Source organism: Peromyscus maniculatus, chromosome 12 (genome assembly GCF_049852395.1).
Source record: "Peromyscus maniculatus bairdii isolate BWxNUB_F1_BW_parent chromosome 12, HU_Pman_BW_mat_3.1, whole genome shotgun sequence".
NCBI classification, from domain to species: domain Eukaryota; kingdom Metazoa; phylum Chordata; class Mammalia; order Rodentia; family Cricetidae; genus Peromyscus; species Peromyscus maniculatus.
Genome location: NC_134863.1, coordinates 13629541 through 13653193, shown reverse-complemented (window position 1 = coordinate 13653193; position 23653 = coordinate 13629541). Strand labels below are relative to the sequence as shown.

The following is a 23653-nucleotide window of genomic DNA, read 5'->3' as shown; positions in this document are numbered from 1 at the left end:
CCTAAAGGAGGACTCCAATATCGAAGAAGCCACAAGCACATGGAGAAGCCTCGGGACTTAGCAGGCAGCTCCTACGGGGAGGCAAGGAAACTCAAAATGTACAGGCCCAGGAGGGCACTAGGAGAGACAGAACAGGTAGTTCAAGGGAATGGGGCCACGGAAAGGGTGTAAGACCCAGGGGCATGCAAGCAGCTCCTGGGGGAGGTGAGCAGGTTCCAGGAAGGAGCTGAGGAGCCATGAGGGAGCAGAGGTAAGTGTCGTGGTAACAAGAATTTCAATCCAGGGTGTCCCCAAGTGGACTGAGAGACTTGTCAGAGAGAAATGTCCCAAATCACAGAGGAGAGACATCCGTTTCCATGTGCTTGGGGCCCAGTAGGGTGAGAAGAAGCTTCCCGGTACAGTGCTGTGGCTTTCGTAGTAAAAGTAGGCAGAGCAGGGAGCTCTGAGGTGACACTTACGGGGAGAATGGGAGAGTCAAGTGGTTAGAGCAGGTAGTGGGGCCCTGAGGGGCACTGCAGGGAGATGCCCATGTGGTGGGGCCCTGAGGGGCACTGCAGGGTGATGCCTGCGTGGTGGGGCCCTGAGGGGCACTGCAGGGAGATGCCCACGTGGCGGAGCCCTGAGGGGCACTGCATGGTGATGCCCGCGTGGTGCACAACACATGCAGTCCTTGTCACACCTGCTCTGCCGTCATGGTAACCAACATAAACCCTTCCTACCCTAACCTGCTCTCGTCAAATATTTTTCGTAGTGATGAGAAGCACGATTTATACAGGCTCCCTCTTGACTCCATCATAACTGCCCTTACTCTGTAGATCAGAAAACCAGTACCAGGGTATCCCCCCACCCCACTGTAGCCCTGGCCTACAGGATGGAACTCACTATGTGCTCAAAATCACAACAGTTCTGCTGCCTCGACCTCCCAAGGGGTGGGATTAAAATTAAAGGCACGAGACACTATGCCTGGTCCTAAACCAGGGTTAGGTTGCTACATGTGGTAAAACTTGATGGTAACCCCTCCCCTTTTTGGGGGACAGTGTCCCAGGTTGACCTCAAACATTCTAGGTAGCCGAGCATAACCACCACCAACTCTTTCTTCTCTCTCTCTCTCTCTCTCTCTCTCTCTCTCTCTCTCTCTCTCTCTCTCATTCTTTTAATCCAGAATCTCTATGTAGCCTTGGTTAGCCTAGAACTCCCTACGTAGAGTAGGCTAGCTTTGAACTCACAGAGATCCACCTGCTCCTGTCTCTCCAGTGCTGAGATTAAAGGCGTGCGCCACCACACACAGATTAACCTTGGACTCTTGATTCTCCTGCTTCTATTCTCCAAGTACTGAGATTAAAGGTGTGCCAGCTCTGGTGGGAAAACCTTTGCGATAAGTGGAGTCCAAAATATCTGAAGCTAAAACACGGCAAGAGCCTGTAACTGGGGGACTGAGCCCACAGTATAGCAGGGGAGTGAGCCCTTGCCTTGCTGGTAAATCTGTGGGTTCAGTCCTTGGTACAGAAAGAGAAAACAGTGCAAGGCAATGAATGATTAGGGAGGGCTGATGTAGGGTCCAGATGTGGGGCTGCCCAGCGCTGTCTCGTTGAGGTTTGGCACCATCTGGTGGAAACAGTCTCAGGTTAGGATGATGGGGTGACTAAATTCTGTGTAAAGCTGGCCTGACCAGATCAACAACAGTTCTTTCACTAGTTAGCTTTTGTTTTATTCATCAAAACTAAGATTGTTGGGCCGGGCCGGTGGTGGCACACACCTTTAATCCCAGCACTTGGGAGGCAGAGGCAGGCGGATCTCTGTGAGTTTGAGGCTAGCCTGGTCTACAGAGTGAGTTCCAGGACAGGCTCGAAAGCTACACAGAGAAACCCTGTCTCAAGAAAAAGCAAAACAAAACAAAACAAAAAAACAAAAAACCTAAGATTGTTGGATCATCTTGTAGCTCAGAATATTTACAGAAGATATTAAACATGACTGTCACTGTTGCTCATTCAAAATAATACTTGAAAGACCCTAACCCTTCAGGCTTACACCCCCAAGCCTCAGGAAAAGAGAAACTTCAAGTACCAGGAAATGAGAAACTAAAAATCTAGTTCCAAGGGCAACCTGACCTAGCCATTGTTCAATCTTCCCTGCAACCATATAACAATGTAAAGAGATTTCTGTTAAGAGATGTGCTCAACTGTGACTGGGATAGTTGCAGGTGTTCCAGGAAGGACCACTGTGACCTTTGTGTAAACTCCACTCCCGCCCTGATACCCCCCTTGAGGTTTCAGGAAGAACACGTACCTGTTGACGTAACTGTACCCCCTCTGTGATCACTCTGTACCCAGACCATGATCTTGTGAAACGAAACTCTATGGGAATTGTAATCTTGTGGGTTTTGTGGGTTTTTCCTTTAAAAGCCCTTATGGGGCTGCAGTAAGATGCGGTTCTTGCTCTTAGGAGCAGGGTTTGCCCTTCTATATAGAAGCTTAAATAAAAACCTCTTGCTATTGCATCAACTGAACTGGAGTCTGGGTTCTTGAGGTGCCCACTTGAGACCCTAAATATTGGGGTCCAACATACTCATCTCAAGAACTCATTTATCATGGCTTTAGTCAGAGAAACATCTGTGTCCTTTGAGGGCATCCTTAGAGGGCAGAAGGCAGGTGGCTTCTTCCAAAGAAATCCAACACTACGGCCTTTTTGGTTTGCTTGTTTTATTTTTTTTTGAAGGGAGAATCTCATGTAGCCCAGATTGGCCTTAAACTGCTAGCTGTCTTTGGCGTCAACTCTCAAGTGCTGGCATTACAAGGATTACAAGTGTGTGTCAGCCTGCCTGGCTTCCCACTTCTCCATTTTTTTCCCTTTAAACAATGTTTCACTATGTAGCCTTGGCTAGCCTAGAACTCAGAGATCCTCCTGCCTCTACCGCCCAAGTTCTGAGATTAAAGGCTGTGCTGCTAAGCCCAGCTAGATTCCTATTTAAGTTTTTGTTTGTTTTATTTTTGGAACAATGTCTTATTATACAATCCAGGTTTACCTTGAAACCCCTATGGAGATGAACCTAAAACTCAAGGTCTCCTTCCTCAGCCTAAATGCTAGAATCACTCACCTGCCACAATGCCCGACTCTTTGAATTTTTAATTCTCTCTACTTCATATCAAGTAATCAAAAGGAAGTGAGGTATAGAAACTATAGATCAAAGTCAGGACAGCTGGCTCGCAACTGTAATCCCAGGATTTATCTGGGAGGCTGACACACCAGGATTAATCTAGTCCAAACACTGGTCTAGGCTACATGGTGAGTTCAAGGTCAGCCCAGGCAGTAGAATGAGACTGTCTCAAACTTCAGTTTTTCTGGTCTTTTTTTTTTTTTTTTCCCCTCCAGAGACAGGATTTCTCTGTATAGCCTTCGCTGTTCTGGAACTCTGCAGACCAGGCTGGCCTCGAACTCACAGGGATCCCCATCTGCCTCTGCCTTCCCAGTGCTGGGATTAAAGGCGTGCGCCACCACCGCCGCCTGGTCCGGAAAACATTTTTAAATTAAGGTTTTATTTAGGAAGGAAAGATCTGGAATTAAGTCTAAATAAATGAGAGGTTCAAGAACCCACTGCGCGTCTGTGTTCTCTCCTGGATCAAGAAAAAGAACAAAAGGGAACCAGACAGGCAGAACAAAGGCATCAAGGACGGAGGAAAGCGGGGCCATCTCCTCTCTCCTCCCACCCAGGACGGTTCCCGGGGAGGTTCCAGACACCACCGCGGCACGGCTGGCGACATCAAGGAGTCTCGGGGAGACCACGGCAGACGCCCAAGGGGGCTGGCACTGACTTTCCCGCCACGCCGCGTCCCGGCCCGGAGGGGCGGGGCCAGTGCGAGCGAGCGAGCGAGCGAGCGAGGCGGGGCGCTGACGTCACCTCCGGCCAGGGCCCGCGCCTGGGCGGGAGGAAGCCCTGGGAAAAAGGCCCGGCGAGTGGGCGGGGCCGGGAAAGCGCGCCTTCGGGGGCGTGGGCGGGGCCGGCTTAAAGAGCGCTGCGTCACGTCCGCTGGCGTTAGACCGGGGCGGAGGAGGTGCGCAGCGCGTCGGGTCCTGGGTCACCCTCCCAAAGTGCGTCGTCGCGAGAGGCTGCGGCGGGGCCTCTGCTGAGAAGGCAGGAGCTTGACAGCTTCCGTCCGGGCCAGGAGCGGGGACAGCCATCCGGAGCCATGAGCGACAGCGGCGAGCAGAACTACGGCGAACGGGTAAGCGCGCGCGCGGGGCGGTGGGGGTGCACGGGCGGCCGCCGCCGCGGTCCCACCTTGCTTCTCTATCCCCATCCCCTCCAGGCCTTTCGTGGTTCCCCCCCTCGGCCGGGCATCGGGGGGGAGTCTGACGCCGAGAGGGCGCCGGAGGGCGGACGCCCCGAGTCGCGCGGGAGGCCGGCAGCGGGCCGTGTGGTGCCCGGTCCCCGCGGCGGCCTCTTTTTTTTTCTTTTTTCTTTTTTCCGTTACGAGGTTGCGGGGTGGGGGGAGGGGAAGGGGGAAGGAAGGCGAGGGATTAAACATGGCCGCGGCGTCCCCCCGGCGTTGGGGGATGGGGACGGCGTCTCAGTTCGCCGTTGCTCTCCCTGCCGAGCCGCGCCGCAGCCATCTTGGGCTCGCGGGCCGGGCGCGCCGCCAGAGGCACAAAATGGCGGAGCCGCCGCGGGTCCCCGGCCGCCCGGCCCTGCCCGGTTGCCCGGCCCTGGCCGGCTCGCCCCGGGGCCGCCGGGTGAAGCCGAGAAGCAGCCCGCAGCAGCCAGCCACGTGGGCCCGGGCGTCGGGCTGGTGGTGGCGGGGTTGGCGGAGTCGGAGAGCCTTCTCGGGGCCTGGGAAGGGGCGGCTCGCTCTGCGCACTGGCGCGGCGGAGGGGGGCTCGGGGGCCCGCGCGGGCTTTGTTGTGCCGGAGCCTCTTTCCCCCCCATTGTTGGGACCTTAACGGGGACGGTACGCAAGGTCATTAGGGTTTTTTTCCCCCCACCCCACCCCACCCCGGGGAATGGTGAAGGGGTGATGCGTGGCGACAGTTCATGGCGCTGTTAGCTCTGGGAATCACGTGGTTTATTTTTTTTTATGCTTTCCACCTCCAGGGGGTGAAAATTCGGTAGAGGTTGATTAGATGGTCTCTAACGGGCCTGTGGATTAGACCCAGTCCCCAAGCTTCAACAAAGCGCACGTAGCGTAGCAGTAGAGTATTAGATTAAAAAGCTGCCGGGCGGGGGTGGCACACGCCTTTAATCCCCGCCAGGCGGATCTCTGGGAGTTCGAGGCCAGCCTGGGCTACCAAGTGAGTTCCAGGAAAGGCGCAGAGCTACACAGAGAAACCCTGTCTCGAAAAATCAATCAATCAAACAATAAAAAGCTATCCCAGGAAGATACATGCAAGTACATGGCTTAGTGAGCGAGTAATTGCAGTTTGAAAATTGCTTACAAGCACCATATGAACAATTATTTTATGCCTCAAGACTTGAATTTTTTTCCCCCTCAAAAAAGTTTACAGGAATTGTTAGCACATAGTTTACTTAGTCAAATAAGTATGTTAGTAAACTTTAGGTCTTGGACAGTTTGGTAGAGAGTATTGTGGGAACTCTTCATGGTGAACTCAACCAAATCAGAATAGTTTGAACAGACCAGACCTTTATATATCAAGATGAGTCTCTTATCCCAAGGTCATTTTAAGTCCAATGTCACCAGTGAGTGATTGCCTTGCCATTTTAAGGCTTTCTTAAGGAAAGAAACAAGGGCGGGGTGTGGGAGTGTGGTGGGATTTTGCTTTGATTTTTAAATCTGTTTTGTTTTAAATTCTTTCGAACTTCCTCAGTAGCCCACACATACCTTTGAGTTCCTGCCTCCCGAAGTTGCATGTAATGTTGAAATTACTCTGTTTAGAATTAAAAGCAAATAGTTTTTGTTGTTTGGGGGTTAAATAGGTAGGTATTATCATGCCCATGGAAAAATTTTCAAAGTATTAGATTTAGTATCCATTACTCCAGGAAGAAAGTAATTGAATGTGGTACCATTTTGAAAGAACTGGGAAATTGTTACCCCTGTTAATTGGGAGTGTTATTACTATTTCTGCTAGCAAGATGGACTGTCTGGTGCTCTTGATCATTTATTTGAGGTATGGTCATACTATGCCCCTGGCTGTCCTGGAACTTGCTATAGAGGCCAGTCTGGTCTTGACCTCAGGCATCTGCCTGCTTCTGCCTCCCTATAACCCTAGTGCTGGGGTTTAAGGTGTGAACCAGCCACACCCCGGCAGTCCTTATTATTTAATTGGAGGGAAAGGTATTAAATAAAGATTGACTTTCTGATCTGTTTCTAAACTTGGAAGCTGTGTAACACCTCAAAAAAATTTTTTTTTGAATGTGTACAATCCCGAGTTTGTGTGGCCCACGTGTACCAGTTCCACAGACACCTAAAAGGGATTGTGAGCCATCAGATTTGGGTGCTGGGAAGGGGAACTTTGGTTCTCCTAAAAAGCAGTAGATGCTCTTAACTGCTGAGCCAATTCTCCAGCCCTATACTTAACACATTTTGCTTGGTTGCTTTTTGTTTTCCCATTGGAATGTTGGAATAATTGAAAAGCTTGAAACACTTAAAATACTCCTCAAGAAGGCTTGCCAAAAAAAAGTTCACAGACAAGTTTAAAAATACTGCAAGGTAAGCAGGGCAGAATGTTACAGGTTTGTAAATACTGCTACTTGTCCTGGATAGGGGATCCAGAGTTCAGGATAATCCTGGCCAATTACTTAGCAAGACTAAACATTTTCCCCCAAAGGAATAAGGGATAAGTTAAGGACTGGTTGTATAATTTGGTGAGAGAATGCTTGCCTGTCCTGTAAGGCTCACACACAAACATAACACAAGGTAGCTAAAGTCCCCTGCATTTTTGATCACAGACATTACTGCAAAGTAGCATGGCCAATCTGATTGGTTCACTTTCCCTTTTACAAGTGTGAAAAATGATGTTCAAGGTAAATAGTCTTGGATATGCCTGGTATAACCAACCATCTCTGGAAACCTGAAAATGATGAGTTTCATTGACTTCTAGGCCCTTAGGCACATAAACTGTTGTGGTTAATGTACATAGTATAAATCTGCTAAGCTACCTGGAATCTCAGTCAGTGTTAGGCTTCCAAAGTTGTTTCTTTCCTAAGCAGACTACATTTGGGTGTGTGAAATAAATTTTGCTTAGTTTGGTCACACATTGGATGGATGTTAGCATTTAGTTAGCTCTTTTGCAGTGTGTGTTCCTCATCCCTTTGTTATCTGTAGGATTTGTGGGGTTTGTTTTTTTAATTCAGTTCCCCCACCCCCATTTTAAAGTTGGTTTGATTAAAATTTTGTTTCTTCCAGTTACAAATTACTCATTTTGTAAAAGAACCTTTTCTTTGAAGGAAAAACAGCCACTCTTTAGAGATGTGAGGTAGTAATGGGGTTAATATTTAAGGCCCCAATAATGGTTCTAGTTTAGGTTGTGAGACTTACACATTTTGATCTTCTACTTAGCTTAAAATTCTAACCTCTTTGAGAGTATGCCTGTGAGACAAGCCAGAAAATGTTAGTTTTTGTTAGTCTATTTTATTACCACAGTAGCTAGAGGTTAAAGAGTAGCTTGGAGTTATTAAATACTCTGGTAGATATTTCTTAGAAGTGTAGTGTGTTTGGAATATAAAAGTAAGGGGTAGGTTCTGGATACTACCCTATCAAATTGCCTTTCAGATTCTGCAGTTTTTCTCTTCTGCTTAAGCAATTCTATGATGTCTTTGTATATTCCTTGTGTTTATCCCCTGAGTCTAAATTCTGGTTTTTAAAACCAAAATTTCTATTTCTAAAGTACTTGTGGTCCTCACATAATTTTTATTAACAAAGGGTTGAATTAATGCCAAGTTTAAGAAAATTGCCTAGTTTTTTCATCACTGACTACACAGGTTAGGTATAAGTCTCTTGAAACTGTTGAATCATTTTCTTTGGCTTAAATAAGAATGCTTATTAATATTGTGGATATTGTCAAAATAGAAAGTAGTACTTTAAGGTGAAGTTACAAATGGTTTTACAAGGTAAGTACTACTGGTTTTGTTGAAAGCTTGAAGGGGGGGGTGTTCAGATGCTGAGAGAAGTGTTAATGGTATTTGTCTTGTTTGTATATATAGTCTTTTTCCTTTTCTCTTCAGTAAAACCCCAAACCTAAATGATAAACATGAATGCTTTCAAATTTGATTCATAATTTGGCCAAGCCAATTATTAGAGCTATAGTGTATGTGTCCAGCATTGTTTTGTTGATTAGTACTTATACATAGCTATTGTTTTCTAATAAGGTATGGTGATTATTTTAGGAACTAGTGCTTTTACACAGGTTGCTATTGTAGGATGTGGGCCATTATAGTTAGTTAGACGTTGCCATCATTTAGCGGTACTTTAGTTTCAGGTCAAAATTGACTAGCAAATTCTCAAATTATTGTTTTGAATTGGGTTTTGGAGGCTACTTTCAGGTTATTTATTGGCATAGATTTTCATGTTTGGATAGGGCCCTCTTCTACATTAAAATTTTTGTGCTTAGATAAGAACTTTCAAACAAAAATGAATTCATGTGATTTTGATGGAGAGTATTGTTATCAAAAGAAACTAAGGGTTTGGTATTTTTGTGAGTTTATAAAAAGCATAGAATTTACAGCTGATACAGGTATGCCCAGGTGTGTTTTGCTTTTTTGGTTTTTCCCCTTAAGAAATTTCTTAAGCATTTGAGGATTTTCCTCCTCCACACTTCTGATAGTTTCAGGAAAAAGAGGACATATTCCTGTAATCTCATCATTTGGGAGGTGGCGGCAGGAAGATCAGGTCATTTGACTATATAGTGACTTTGAGGCCATTCTGGGCTACATGAGACTCTGCCTCCAAAAAAAGCCCTTTATCCATTTTAGTGTTGACCTTTTCTTTCTGTAGCAAGGTGTAGTTTTTCTTTGCTCATCTCATTTCCAGTTATTAAAACTGCTCCCTCAGTAATGTGTTTTTTCTAAGTAGGATCCTTTTTTATGAAGTAGCTGAGTTAATACAAATATGTCTAGCAATGGTTTTGTTCTCAGTATATAGGAGAAAGATTAGAAAGTGGTAATGAATGAAGTGATACTAAAGTGGCCTCATTGATGAAAAGTCATGGTACCTAGAGCTTTATTGTCTTCTGAATCTAAGCCCTGTATCTGTACATAAAGAACCTTTAGGGAGGCCAGGCACTAAGGAAACCTGCTTGGGCATTCTGATTCCATGATTACATTCGTGCTGCCAGTAAACATTTCCCATTACATTTTAGTGATGGATAGTACCAGAAAACCAGTTATTATGACTCCCTTAAATAGCCATTAAAATGTTTCTAGATTAAACAAATAATAATTGACTATAAAATTAGGCTGGAAATCATGCTTTTCCTTGGAAAAGATACTACTGTAGCCATGGTTGCCTATGCCAACAATAGTATAAAGACTTACCTTTTTCTTTTTAAGGAAATTTTTTTCCCCCTTTAAAACCAGAAGAAAATGTAAGAGGAAATATAGACAGTAAAAGAGCATGCAGAAATACTTAGCAGGGTAACAAGGAAAACTAGATTGTTTTACATGGACAGTATTTTGCTTAGTGTTCCAACAGTGTTCTAGTGTTAGTATTAAACTTAACTAATCTGCTAAAGTGGGCCTTTTTAATAATTTGAGGAGGTTAACTTATTTTCTCATAATTTGCCACCTTTCAAGTAGGAGCTCTCCTTTGGACATCCAGAAGACTAATGTTTTGCTAATAGAGGGGGAAACTTTACAACAGAATTCTTTGGACATAACCACTGTTGGAATCAAGTTTGCTCTGCTTTTCTTTGTAGCTGTTGGCATGTAGTAGTTAATTTTATTTAGTATCAGGCTTCAGTTCTAAATTTAATTAAACTAATTTCACTAATGCAGAGTTCCCAAGGGTGGGTTGGACAGATCCAAATTGTCAGGTTTGCTGACATTGTCTAACAGTGCTCTTCTAAATACACAGTAATGTGGAATTATACATTTCCTTATCTTAACTAGACAAGTCACTACTGTAAACCTTCAACCCCAGCCTTTGTCATATGAGTTGTCCATGCTTTTCTTGCACTTTTATATTGAAATGTGTCACTTTTTGACTAGAGATGTGCTTTTGACACTTAGCATTTTCTAAGTGTGAAATGTGATTACAATTTGTAAAAATGTTAAATGAACAGTAAATGTTCAGTGGCGCACTTCACATTCACGTTAAGCATGATAAATTTATTTGGAATAGACAGATGATTACCATATACCATCAGGAGACTATGTAGTTTCAGTTTTTTGAGCTGCATATTCTAGTATTTTTTAATCCAAAACTACAAAAGGGATTTTTTTTCTAGTTTCAGTTTTGGCACTGGATTTTATCCTGGAGTTTTAAAATATTCTTCATCCTGTTCTTTTTCTATTAAGGTTAATGTTGAAGAAGGAAAATGCGGAAGTCGTCATTTGACAAGTTTTATAAATGAGTATTTGAAGCTCAGGAATAAGTGAAGCTGAAATTTGAAAAAATAAAAGAAAGAATGCATGCTATTTATCAGACCAGAAGTCCCACTTGTAGAATATTGAGCAATTTGTGTGAAGTGGGGAAGATGAAAGAAGTCAGAATTTGAAACGGAAGAATGAAGAAAAGAAATAAAAATGAAGTTAAGATAAGAAGTAATCTGGAATCAGAAAGCACTACGCTAAGTAATTACTAGTCTGTTTATGTGTCCCTGTATATTTTGCTAAACATGCATGCATTATTTGTTTAATAGAAGAAAATATATACAGGGTAAAGAAGTGACTTCCAAGGGAATCGTTTAAATTAGGTAATAATTCTAATTTTAACTGCTTAGTCAAATGATGGAAATGCAATTCTTTAAAAATAACTTGGTAGTCAAATAGCAGGCAGCACTGTGCTAATCCACTGGGTAATACTAGTTGGCCTCCCATTTCCCTTAGGCTTTTCATCTATTATACTCTGCTGGTTCTGGGGCATGAGTAAGTGAGTTGGAACTGGTGGTCTGTTACTTTAAAACACCCTTTGGACTCTCAAAACGCAATGATATTTTCTGCTTTGATACTGAACAGTGTATAGTAGAATATTTTCTACTGGAAAATTTCCAGACGGTCACTGGGTTGATAATGGGATTAAACCCCCAAAATCCAAGCAAAGCATCTAACATTGTTTTATTGTAATGAAAGCATTAGGTTTCCACATTATAAGTGGAAAGCTACAACCACATAAGTCCTAATGTTGAGATTTACATGTCCCAAATAAGGATGATTCTTTATATTCTGTTGCATGCCTGTTCCAACTGAATCGTTAGGGGTATTGCTTAAGTATAGTAGCATCCCTTAAAAGAGATGAGTCATGCAAGTGTAAATGATAGCTAATTCAGAGTGCAGTAGTAGCTGGTATTTTGTTGCTTTTTTCTCCTGTCTATCCTTAATGATCTAAAACATGGTTTTCTTCTAGTGTGCTGCCCCATCTGAAAAAAGTCAACTCAAAATTCCTTTCTGTGTTTTGACTAATGTGTTAGATGATTAGCATGTTAATAACAAGTACACATAATCAGTAGCAAATAACCAATAGTTGCCTTCTCCATGCAAACTATTAAAGGTTATCATCTTCCTTAAATGATGGCAACTTTGAATTTTTTTCTTAGGGTTGTCTTTAGAGCTATTGGAGAAAATGACTTCACTGACCTTTCTGGAAAGGTGCATGTTTGTTGGGGGCACTTTAGCCTGTTGTCAGTGCTGCTTACATTATTTCTGTATCTTACTAGGAGAATACAGTTACTGCTTATAGAAGACAATTTGTTGCTTTAACACTAATTGTCAGATAATAATCAAGAGTAATGTTAATTTTGTGTTGACTCAAACTTAAAAAAGGGATTTGAATTTTGATAAAGAATCACAGAAAGATCTAACTTCTGGCTTTGAGTTTGTGAGGCTTAACTAACATTACGTGTATTTGTGCTTTTTAGGATTAGGGTGCCTAACAAACAAAACGCTGTTTAGGGCTGTGTATTATCTACTGTAAGGAGAGATTTAGTACTTCTAAGATGCTGCTCTCAATGTAGGAGCTACAGAATACTTGAGATTTTGTTTTTGAACTTGACCTGTTCCTTAGGTTGTGCATTAGTTAAAATGACTAAGATTTGAGAATGTTTTTTGAGGGGGAATTTCTGGCATTGTTTATGCTTTAGGCATTGGCTGTCTACAGTGTAGTTATTTTTGCAGAGTTCTTTTTATATTGCCTTGTCACTCAAAAGTTGAATTTGAAGAATTGTTTGTAAAGGACTTTTCTGACTGGTTTTATAGAGTTGTTTATGCATTAAGGTTTAAGTGTAGAGTTTTGTATTTTGTTAATTACTGAGTCTCATGTCTTAACACAAAATCCTTTATATTCTCACCAATTAGGGGTGGTCACCATAACTGGAAAGATTTAACTAATAAAGGATTAGCTGACAAGTTTAAGGTCGTTTTGTTGTGGATTTTTTTTTCCTGCTAGCCCAATGAAGTGGCAGTATAAGACAAAGGAATCTTGTTCTGATGTTTTCACTAATTTCTGATCTAAGAAATTGTTGCTCAAAAAGTACGTGTAGGACATGGCCTATTCGATTTGGAGGCTGAGTTGTTTTGAGAACTTTATAAACCATCTGTTTGGACACCTTAGACTACTACACTTTAAAGAAGAAACCTTACTCTGCTAATTTCCCATTCTTGAAATTCTATTATTCTTACAAAGACAACGGAAGCATCCCAGTTTAGAATAAAACTTTGGTTAAAATGAAACAACAGTCTGAAAGGGGAATTTCCGGATTTTTTTTTGTTTGTTTTTTAGATTTATTTTCTGTATATCATGCTCTATCTGCATGTATACCTGCATGCCAGAAGAGGGCATCAGATTCTAATATATATAAGATGGCTGTGAGCTACCATGTGGTTGTGGGAATTGAACTCAGGGCCTCTGGAAGAGCTGCCAATGCTCTCATCTCTCCAGCCCCCAGGAATTTTTATTTTCTACATCTTTAAGGTTTCTAATTGTTCTGTGAAGTGCTCTTACAGAATTGTAATAAATGTATTTTAACTTTCTAGTTCCTTATGTCTGTTTTTCTCTTGTAGATGAGCTTTTCTCTGTAATAAAGATGACAAAAAGCTATACTTTCAGTAAGGTTTTTTGTTTTTGTTTTGACCAAGAGGAAAGTGAGGTAAATGGCCTTGCTGAACATTTTGCTTGAACATTAGATACAGAAATCCAATGGCTGGTTGATTGGGGTAGTCTTCCTCCCTACCACAAGCAGTGAATCTTAAACTACATCTTGGTATTAAAGGCAGCTGTTACCATACGGCTTAGTTTAATCTATAGTCAATTTTTCTTTGGGGGATGAAGAAGGTCTGATAGAGAGGTAAGGTTATCTGTCACATGCTACATCACTCCATGTTTTATAGTGTGTCACTGAAGTATTTTCTAGATTATTTGGGGCCTGGAAATATTCTTCCAGTTGTCTGTTTTCCTCCCTTTGTGTTGTATATAAAATGCATATTTTTGTGTCCTGAGCATTGAGGAGGAATGCTCTAAATTGTCTTCCATATGTAAATGGTAGTCGGGATTCTAAAATATTTGGAAGTGACTGTGTAGATTCATGCTGTTCATTTTAATTTTCCTTCTCTTTTCCTGGTTGTTGCTGTATCTTAAGTAGAACAATTGATTAGACTCTGCCTTTGTCAATTTGCCGTCGGTTTTGTGTAGGGAAAGCTTAGTTGTCTGACTGGGGAGTGAACACTGTCCCTTCCCATTTAATTTTTTTGCATGCCCTTGCAGAGTTTTTCTGCAATTCTGTTGCATGTTATGTGTCTTTTCTATGGATTGACATTATGAAGTGATTATTCTGTTTAGCCATTTCCTTGCCTTTTTATTTTATTTATTTTGGAGATCTTGTTTTTCAGTTAACTGGCCATTAGTTGGAGTTTTGATTAGGAAAACTGAGTACATGGTATTTGCTTAGACATCTATGGAATTTTCTTCCTGGGCCTCTAGATGATGAGCTCCTCATTTTATCCTGTTTTAATGTGCCCTTTACATATTATTTCTGCTTTTTCTCAGTCTCCTGTTTATTTTGCCTTGATTCTTCTCAGTTTAGCCAAGAAAGTTGTGGATCTTTGGCACCTTCTCTACTCTGGAAACAGTTCGCAGCCTTGCTCTGTTCTTAGCTCCTTTTGTTTGCTCTTGAGTTTGTAAGAGGTCCTGACATACATTGAAAATAAGAGCTTAATCATATTTCATGTTCATCAGCTAGTCTTGGCATTCAGCTAGAGTTCTACCTTCAGAGCTTGAAACACATGATTGTCCTTACTGCTTTTGCCCCGCATTCAACCATAACTTGAAGTTTTATAATTTTGTGGGGTTTTGTTTTTGATTGTAGCTTGACTGGAATATAGACTAGGCTTCATAGTTAAGGAAAGTTCTTTATAGGTCTATGTAGTAACAGTCCCCAAATATAGTCCTTAGATAGTTCTTTAATAATTTGACTTTGACACCTTTTAAGGGAGTAGAATTAGATAATTCTTATCCCTGCTGCAGAAAGGTGGAAGAATTAATTGATTGATGTCAGTTGAAGCAATGAAACTATTATACCAGGTATACTCAATTCCTGCCCTCACATGTTTTCTTATCTTTGGAAGAGGATTGCTCTCCTTGGCCATTTATCTCACAGAAGCTTATTTGTTTTTAAAGTTTCCCAAGAGTATGCAAATTAAACTTTTGACATCTGCGTGTAGGAATCCCGTTCTGCTTCCAGAAGTGGAAGTGCTCATGGATCGGGGAAATCTGCACGGCATACCCCTGCAAGATCTCGCTCCAAGGAAGATTCAAGGCGTTCTAGATCAAAGTCAAGGTCCAGATCTGAATCCAGGTAAGAAGTGGTGTGGTTTGTTAAGCTAAAGAAGGTAAAAGTCTATTTAATGTTGGTATTAGAGATGGGAGCCAGAAGACTGAAACAGCCTGGGCTTCTGGGATCGGGGTTCAGATCTTCCCATTTTTGCTGACTTGAGCAGATTATACTTACCTTTTGAACTTGCCACTCATCGCACCAGCACTTCCTCTCTTGATGTATTCTGCTTTAGGTGACCGCTTTATACATTTTACTCTACTCAAAAGCCATGAGTTAATGTCATTGATTTATTTTTATTCTGCGTGTATGTGTTAGGGTGTCAGATCTTGGAGTTACAGACAGTTAAGACCTGTTGTGTGGGTACTGGAAATTCAACCAGCCCCAAAGCTTCCCTTCCTTCCCTTGACAGGGTTTCTCTGTGTAGCCCTGGTTGAGTTGAGGCTGGCCTTAAACTCAAGATCCACCTGCCTCTGCCTCCCAAGGTGATGGGATTGAAGGCGTGTGCCACCACTGCCTGAATTTTATAATTTTGTTTGTAGTGGTTGTGGTGGTTTTTGTTAATTGGCCTAAATGAGTAGTAGGCATAAGAGGAAATTTTAAAAAAAGGGCAGTATTGTGAGAGGTAAAGGTGTGCATAAACCAGGCTAGGAAAGTATACTCTGTGGTCCAATTTTCAAAAGAATTTTAAATACATTTATTTAGTTTTTTTTTTGTTTTGTTTTTTAATTTATTTATTTATTTTGGTTTTTTCGAGACAGGGTTTCTCTGTGTAGCTTTGCGCCTTTCCTGGAGCTCACTTGGTAGCCCAGGCTGGCCTCGAACTCACAGAGATCCGCCTGCCTCTGCCTCTCAAGTGCTGGGATTAAAGGCATGCGCCACCAAGCCCTGCTCTAAATTTTTCTTTTGATTTTGAAGAAATGGTGAGAGGGAGCATGCTCTTTCTGACTTTGGTTGCTTAATAAATTAAAGTGATTAAATTGGCTGCGATTTTGTTTATCGAGGACTATGTCCCATGTTTGAGTTTAACTCTAGAATGGAGTAATAAAGAATTGAAAGGCTATCTTGTAGCTGGAAGTTTGTTTCTCTGGTCATGCCTGGCCCCAATGTCAAGAAAAATCTCTCCCACCCTCGTCCTGCAGCCAGTTGGTCCCAAGTAAACACAGAGGCTTAGTATTAATCACAAACTGTATTGCCCATGGCTTCTTGCTAGCAAGCTTGTTCATATAACTTAACTCAACCCATTACTATTAATCTATGTATAGTCACATGTTCCATGCCTTTACCTGTGTCCCATTACATGTTGCTCCTTGAACAAGGGTTGGCATTTCCCCTTCCCCCACCCTTCAGTTTGAATGTGATGCCTAACCTTAATCCTGCCCTGCCATAGACCAATGCAACTTTATCAACCAGTCTGAGCAACACACTCACAGCACTATCTGTTTTTCAGTTATTTAGTCATAACACCAAGACTTCTGTCTTGCAGGTCCAGATCCAGAAGAAGTTCTAGAAGGCATTATACAAGGTCACGATCTCGATCCCGCTCCCATAGACGATCCCGGAGCAGGTCTTACAGCCGAGATTATCGCAGACGGCACAGCCACAGCCATTCTCCCATGTCTACTCGAAGGCGTCATGTTGGGAACCGGGTAAGATGAAAAAGTTTTCTAAAGTGCTATGGACTGAACCCAGGTTATTATGTACATGAGGCAAGTAAGTATTCTACCGCTGAGGTGTGTTCTCAGCTTGAAGATGTAGGTGGAGTTTTCCTATCTCACAACTGCTCTCAAATAATCACTCAGAGGTAGGTATATTAATTACAAATGCTCGTCCAATAGCTAGGGCTTGTTACCAACAAGCATACAACTTAACCCATTCCTATTAATCTATGTGCTCCGAGGCTTGGCGTTTACCTCTACCCCTTTTTTTGTGTGTGTGTCCATCTCGCTCTCCATCTGGTGACTCTCATCCCATCATTCTCAGTTTGGCTTTGCCTCCTAACTTGATCCTGTTCAGCTATTGGCCAATCAGCTTGTTTATTAAACCAATCATAGTGACATGTTCACACAGTGTACAGAAGGATTACCCCACATTGTACTATTTGATCTCTTTATTTTGACAGTGGGATTTTAGCAATTTAAAACTTTCGGCATCTGTGTATAGGAATCCCATTCTGCTTCCAGAAGTGGAAGTATTTATACTAGGATGCAATTTCTCTACCTAGTAAGGCTTTTTTCCTATGTAAAATTACAGGAACCTTTTAAGTTCATGATGGCTGAAGTGCCTGTAATGTATTTGTGGAATTTATTTTACTGATAATAGCTGTTAAAGTAATTTGTTGCTCATTCTGTTGGGTTTCATACATGAGCATCTGATCACGTAATATGTGATATAGTTCTACTTGTCTAATTTCAGTTGCTAGACATTAAAAAAGGTTAATGAAAAAGCTCACAAATAATTTATGAAGCTTAATGTTTGCGTCATCTTTAGTTTGAAGTCTTACCCACATCTATTAGTAACAACATTACTGTTTTTAATCTCTTTTTTTGTAATTTATTTGTATTTTATACATTGGTGTTTTGCCTGCGTGTATGTCTGTGTCAGGGTGTTGAATCCCCTGGAACAGAAGTTATAGACAGTTGTGAGCTGCCATGTGGGTGCTGGGAATTGAACCCAGGTCCTCTGGAAGAGCAAGCAGGCAATGCTCTTAATACTAAGCCATCTCTCCAGCTCCACTGTTTTTAATCTTAATGTGCTTAATTTGCAGATCAAATTTTACAATACTTAAAATACTCAACAAAATAAAAATGAGCTGTAAGCAGTTGTTACATACGCAGCACTACTTAGGAAGGAGGTTTAACTGTTCTATGTAGGTGTGACACCCTTACTGTACTCACCAAGACATGTCTTCCATCTGAGATTGGTTGGATTCTCCAGAACACACAGACAGAATTGTATTCCTTCTGGTCCATCAATCTATAATACCCTTATTTTCAGTTATTTACTCCCATCTATCCCTGTACACTTTATTAAGGGTCTTTTGGTTGTTTTCTGGTTTTGGTGGTGGGTATTTTTTTGTTGTTTTGTTTTGGTTTTTGAGACAGAGTTTCTCTGTATAGACAAGGCTGGCCTGCCTTCACCTCCCGAGTGCTGGGGTTAAAGGTGTGTACCACCACCTGGCTGTTTTCCATTTTAGAGACAAGCTCTCATTGTGCTGTGCCATTCTGGCACAGCGGTGCTTAGTCTAACAGTTTATCATTTTGTGTAGTAGCTATCCTTCCCTTGCCCACTTAACCCCCTTTAGATCAATGTCAGGTTTTAAGATTTCTTCTGTTTTCTAGGCAAATCCTGACCCCAACTGTTGTCTTGGAGTATTTGGATTGAGCTTGTACACCACGGAAAGAGACCTAAGAGAAGTGTTCTCTAAATATGGCCCCATTGCTGATGTCTCTATTGTGTATGACCAACAGTCTAGACGTTCAAGAGGATTTGCCTTTGTATATTTTGAAAATGTAGATGATGCCAAGGAAGTAAGTTAATGTTTACTTGTACTTTAGTTCAAAACACCAGCCCTGGTAACTGTTCTGATTTATATAACCAAGCATTTTCTAAAAGTACCTGTGTTCTAGATTTTAAATTTGTATGTATATGGGTGCTTTTGCCTACATGGATGTCTTTACACTATGTCTGCAGTGTCTCTGGAGGCCAGCAGAGGGCATCTGATCCCATGGAACTTGAGCTGCAAACAGTGATGACTGTCCCAATGTGGGTGTTGGGAATTTAATCCAGGTCTTGAAAAGCAGCCAGTGTTCTGAACTGCCAAGCTATCTCTTTAGTTCATGCTCATTTTAGTCTTAAAAATCGGGGATATGGCTAATACTAGGGATCCAAGCAGCTTCTTAGTAGTGTTTGGCTTCCACAGCAGGCACTTTGAGTCATAGAATGTCAGTGACAGTTTGCTTTTTTATTCTTACACCAAACAGCCATAGGTAAAGAGCATTTGGGCTGTGTTCAGCAAGTACTAATTTATAGACATTGAAATTTGGGTTTCATAGATGTTAGCGTGCTGCACGTGTGTGCAATCCCAGTACTTAGGATGTTAGAGACCAAGGGATTAGCTGAGTCCACCTAAATTTGTAGGTAGGTATAGGAAGTATTTTGTGGGCCATGTAGGCTGCTGTGGTGTTTCTATTTTTTTTTATTTTCATATGTGTGTGACTACTTTTAGCAAGTGAACTTGTAGAGGAGGGAACAACCCATTTAGGTAGTTTGTTTTTGTTTTTGTTTTTTCTGGCCAACCTTTAAATAAACATTAGGAAACTGGATGGAAAGTCCCCTCAGTCTTTTAGATGATAATTAGAGACAATTGTCCAGGATGTAACTTTTTTTAAAAAATCTTTTGAAGGCTAAAGAACGTGCCAATGGAATGGAGCTTGATGGACGCCGAATTAGGGTCGATTTCTCTATAACAAAAAGGCCCCATACCCCAACACCAGGAATTTACATGGGGAGACCTACTTAGTAAGTTTGACTACATTTGTGTGAGTGTGGGTGGGTACTTGAATGGTCTAGAGATAACAAGTTGGGTGTCTTCCTCTGTCCATCTTTTCCCCACCAATTTGTTGACATTTTTTAGAAGAAATTCTTAAGATGCTATGTACTTGCACGCTCACATGTATGTAGGTTCAGGGGACGCCTTTGGGGCATCGATTCCTTTCTTAGACTTTTACATGGGGTCTGGAGAGTATCTCAGTTGCCAGGCTTGTAAGCACCAGCATTACCTGCTGAGCCACCTTGGTGCTGGGATTAAATTAAAGATGTATGATACTGTGCCCAGCAGTTTTATAGAAAGTCAGTTGGATTTGTGTGTGCCCCTAAGACCAAAAGATTAGACATGGGTATACACATTCAAATAATACGGTGTAATAACAAGGAAAAAGAAAACAAGGAAAATATTGATAAGAGCTATGTAGAAATAACTTCAGTTAATGTACTTAAAGACGTCTGCTAGTAGATATGGATAGTAGCAGTTTTTATTCAGGAGAACCAAAGATGGATTAGTCTTAGCATGTCCAAGGAATTTGGTTGATTTGAGTTCTCTTCTGCTATCAGGATCTTTTTGTTTGTTTTTTTGTTTTTTAGACAGGATTTCTCTGTGTAGCTTTGTACCTTTCCTGGAACTCACTCTGTAGTCCAGGCTGGCCTTGAACTCACAGAGATCTGCCTGCCTCTGCCACCCAAGAGCTGGGATTAAAAGCGTGAACCACCATCACCCAGCTTCAGGATCAATTTTTAATAGCAAAAGTTGTGACCAAAAACTAAAGGAGATTATTTGCTGTATTAAAAGATATGTTGTCATTCACAGTGGCAGCTCACGCCGCCGAGATTATTATGACAGAGGATATGATCGGGGTTATGATGATCGGGACTATTACAGCAGATCATACAGGTGAGTTGTACAGGAGCCTGTTCACACTAAATTTAAAAAGCAGCACAAAAAAAACCTAAATTTTAAAAAAGTAAGAAATAGCTGCGATTTAAACCAAAATGTAAGATTTACAGATAATTTGGTATGTAGTTGGATGCTTCCTAAATTCTAAAATATAAATGAAGAACATCATTAAATTTGTGTTAATACAAAAGTGAAAGTTGTTTTTTATACATGCATTCCTCTCTAGCTTTTACTTGAGTTTTGGGTATCTAATTCAGATTGTTAAAGTATGGAGGCAGCAGTCACCAACTAGTAATTCTAAGCCTTTAGTGTAAACTTGTATAATTAAGTATAGACCATGTGTGTTTGTCTTTTGTAAATGTTTATTATACCATTGTCTGGAAGTGAGCCTTTAATAGTTGATATCCAGAATTTCACCAAAATTGGCATTTTCTCCCCTTTTTAAGCCTTACTGTGTTAAGTAGTGCTTGGCTGAGAAGTTGAAAGGTCTTTATTGAGAGCAGCTATGCCATTTCAGGAAGATCTCTTGTTGAGCATGTTAACTATGAAACTGGGTTGTAGCAATTGTTGTAACTAAAAATGTATTCCTTTTCTGTTTACAGAGGAGGTGGTGGAGGAGGTGGTGGATGGAGAGCTGCTCAAGACAGGGATCAGATTTACAGGTGAGCAGAAAGGGTTTCGAGTCTGAGTGATAGTGGAATGCTTGCAAAGTGTTTGCCTGATACCTAGGCAGCTGCTCTCTAAGTGGCACCAGGAAGATTGGGTTTTGTTTGGATTTGAGACAGGGTTTTTGTGTTGCCCCGAAACTCAGAGATCTGTCTGCCTTTACCTCCCCCGTGCTGGGACTAAAGGCATGCCCCACCATGCTGCCTGCCTTGATTTTTTTTTTTTTCTTAAGATTAATTTATTTGTGTGTTTATCCTGCTTTTATGTCTACCACATGCATGCTTTGTATCCTTGGAGGCTAGATGACTGGCCTCACATTTTGAGCAACCATTTGGGTGCTAGGTTCTCTGCAAGAGTAGCAAATGCTCTTAACTGTTAGCCATGAAAGTAGTTCTCAATAGACAACGTAAAAGGATTTGTAGAAATTTAAAAATTAATTGCTTTAATTTATAAAATAGAGCAGATTCTTTTAATGTTTATTTGGTATTTGGACCTAATAAACTGCACTTTAAAGGTTTATTGGGACCTTCTAGCTTGAGAACCAGCAAAAGTTTGTCTTCATGTTGTTATTAGCACAATATCATCTAGATGTAGGTATAGACAGTATTTATTTATTTACAGAAGGCGGTCACCTTCTCCTTACTACAGTCGTGGAGGATACAGATCTCGGTCCAGATCGCGATCATACTCACCTCGTAAGTTACCTTGATTAGTTTTATTTATCTCTTATAATTTGCTTAAGTATAACAATTTTACAAATAATTTGCAAGTCTATGCGGTTCTATCCTAATTGGTCACAGTATAATCTGTGACATCTAGATGATTTAAATAAAATCTTAATAAATTGAATTTTCTTTATCCTTTTATATATATGTGTGTGTATACATTAGTATTAATGCTTCGGTGAAAATCTTACTGGTGGGAGAGACTTTCAAGTTTAAAATGTTTGATCCTAAGCACACACGTTTTGTTTCTTTACAGGTCGCTATTAAAGCATGAAGTTGAAGAGTTTCTGAAAGCTGCCATAGAGCTGGGATATTGTTTGTGGACAATATTTTCTATTGTCTCCTGTTTAAAAAGTGAACAGTGCCTAGTGAAGTTAGGTGACTTTTACACCTTTTATGATGACTACTTTTGGTGGAGTTGACATGCTGTTTTCATTCTGCGTTTGTGTAGTTCGGTGCTTTGTTCAAAGTTAAGTGTTTTCAGAAAAGTATGTTTTGCATGTATTTTTTTACAGTCCAAATTTTGACTGCTGAGAAGTTTCTATTGTACAAAACTTCATTTAAAAGGTTTTTCTACTGAATCCAGGGTATTCTGAAGATCGAAGCCTGTGTGTAAAATGCTACCAAATGGCAAAAAGCAACAATAAACAAGTTTGATTTTTACTTTTCTTTCTAAATATCAATGCTTAACCAGAACCATTCTTAAGTTACCAGTAAAATATTTTAAAATAAAAAATACTCAAATTTCTTTCAGGAGTCCATGAAACTTGCCATATTCAATATACTTGCAACTAAGTGTTAAATACGCTGTAACTCTGTGCTGCTAGTATTAGAAGATAAATCTTTCCATACAGCAAATGCTTAATGCTTACATTGATGTGGATTCATCAGCCTTTATGTAATCTGTACTATAGATAGCAGGGAATAGAGCTACAGATACATGTCTTTAAAGGCTGTTTCTTAAGGCTGTTACAGAGAGATCATGGTATTTCAACTAGTTATCAACAAGTGACGACAATACATTCCACCACAAATGTACTCTTGTTCTTCTAGCTTTTAGACTATATGAAAATACTGGGTGCTTCAAGGTATGGAACGAGAGAAGGGTTCACCACACCTGTGTCATGGATGAACTGAAGACTGCCTGTTCATTTTTTAAATATTATTTTCAGGTCCTTTGCTTACCAAAGGAGGCCCAATTCACTCAAATGTTTTGAGAACTGTTTAAATAAAGGCAAAGAGAAAACTTGCTAATGCAACTTGGTTTACAAAGAAGTGTTGGCTTTCTTTTAACGTTATTGTAATTAGAGTCCTGTGGTTTATTTAGTGCCTGGTGCAATATTGTTCTTGCTTCAAGATAACATGCTGTGTGATGTTTTGGAAAAATGTATTTCTCAAATATATTGCTCAAGTAGATATTGGAATGAAGATTCTCTTTGGGCCTGAGGTTGTATTAAATAACTAGCCTTCCTACATATCTGTGGTTTGCAAAGCATGATTTTAATACCAATTTGTTTTAGTTTAAGGCCATACAAGTAGTGCTAGCCTATGGGCTTTTTAGCCCTTGGCCGTTACTTCATATGTCTAGGTTTTTCATAAAGTGATACATATTGTAGCATCCTTGGGCAGAGTATGGCTTAGATAATAGATACTAACACGACAGTGCCCAGATGCAAACCTGTGTGAGGACCTTTTGGTTACTGCCTTATAGTTCCCCTTCACCCCCTTTACTGTGGATTCAACCTAGAGCTTCAAGCATGCTAGGCAAACACTGAGCTACAGTCTTAGCCCTAAGCTTTGGTTTAGGATAGTAGTGCAGGTAATGCGCTGTCACTTACTGCAAGCAATCTTGCATAAAAGAACACGAAGCATTGTGTGGGAA

The 23653-nt window shown here is 41.1% G+C and overlaps 1 protein-coding gene across 5 annotated transcripts; it reads left to right on the top strand.

Moving 5' to 3' along the window:
• Positions 1–3910: 3910 nt before the first annotated feature.
• Tra2b (transformer 2 beta homolog) lies at positions 3911–23030 on the top strand. 5 transcript variants are annotated; one of them, XM_076548611.1, is made up of 10 exons: positions 3911–4220; positions 10463–10738; positions 14819–14952; positions 16415–16577; positions 18270–18458; positions 19334–19449; positions 20294–20377; positions 20983–21042; positions 21668–21741; positions 22028–23030. In XM_076548611.1, exons 4-10 carry the CDS (start codon positions 16545–16547, stop codon positions 22036–22038), a joined length of 567 nt encoding a protein of 188 aa, XP_076404726.1. In that variant the 5' UTR covers positions 3911–4220; positions 10463–10738; positions 14819–14952; positions 16415–16544; the 3' UTR covers positions 22039–23030. The 5 variants fall into 5 exon arrangements, with proteins under 5 accessions (XP_076404726.1, XP_006985111.1, XP_015859101.1 ...); XM_076548612.1 differs by having other exon boundaries at positions 4030–4220; positions 10463–10860; XM_076548613.1 differs by lacking the exon at positions 3911–4220 and adding an exon at positions 6590–6659.
• The last annotated feature ends 623 nt before the right edge of the window (positions 23031–23653 follow it).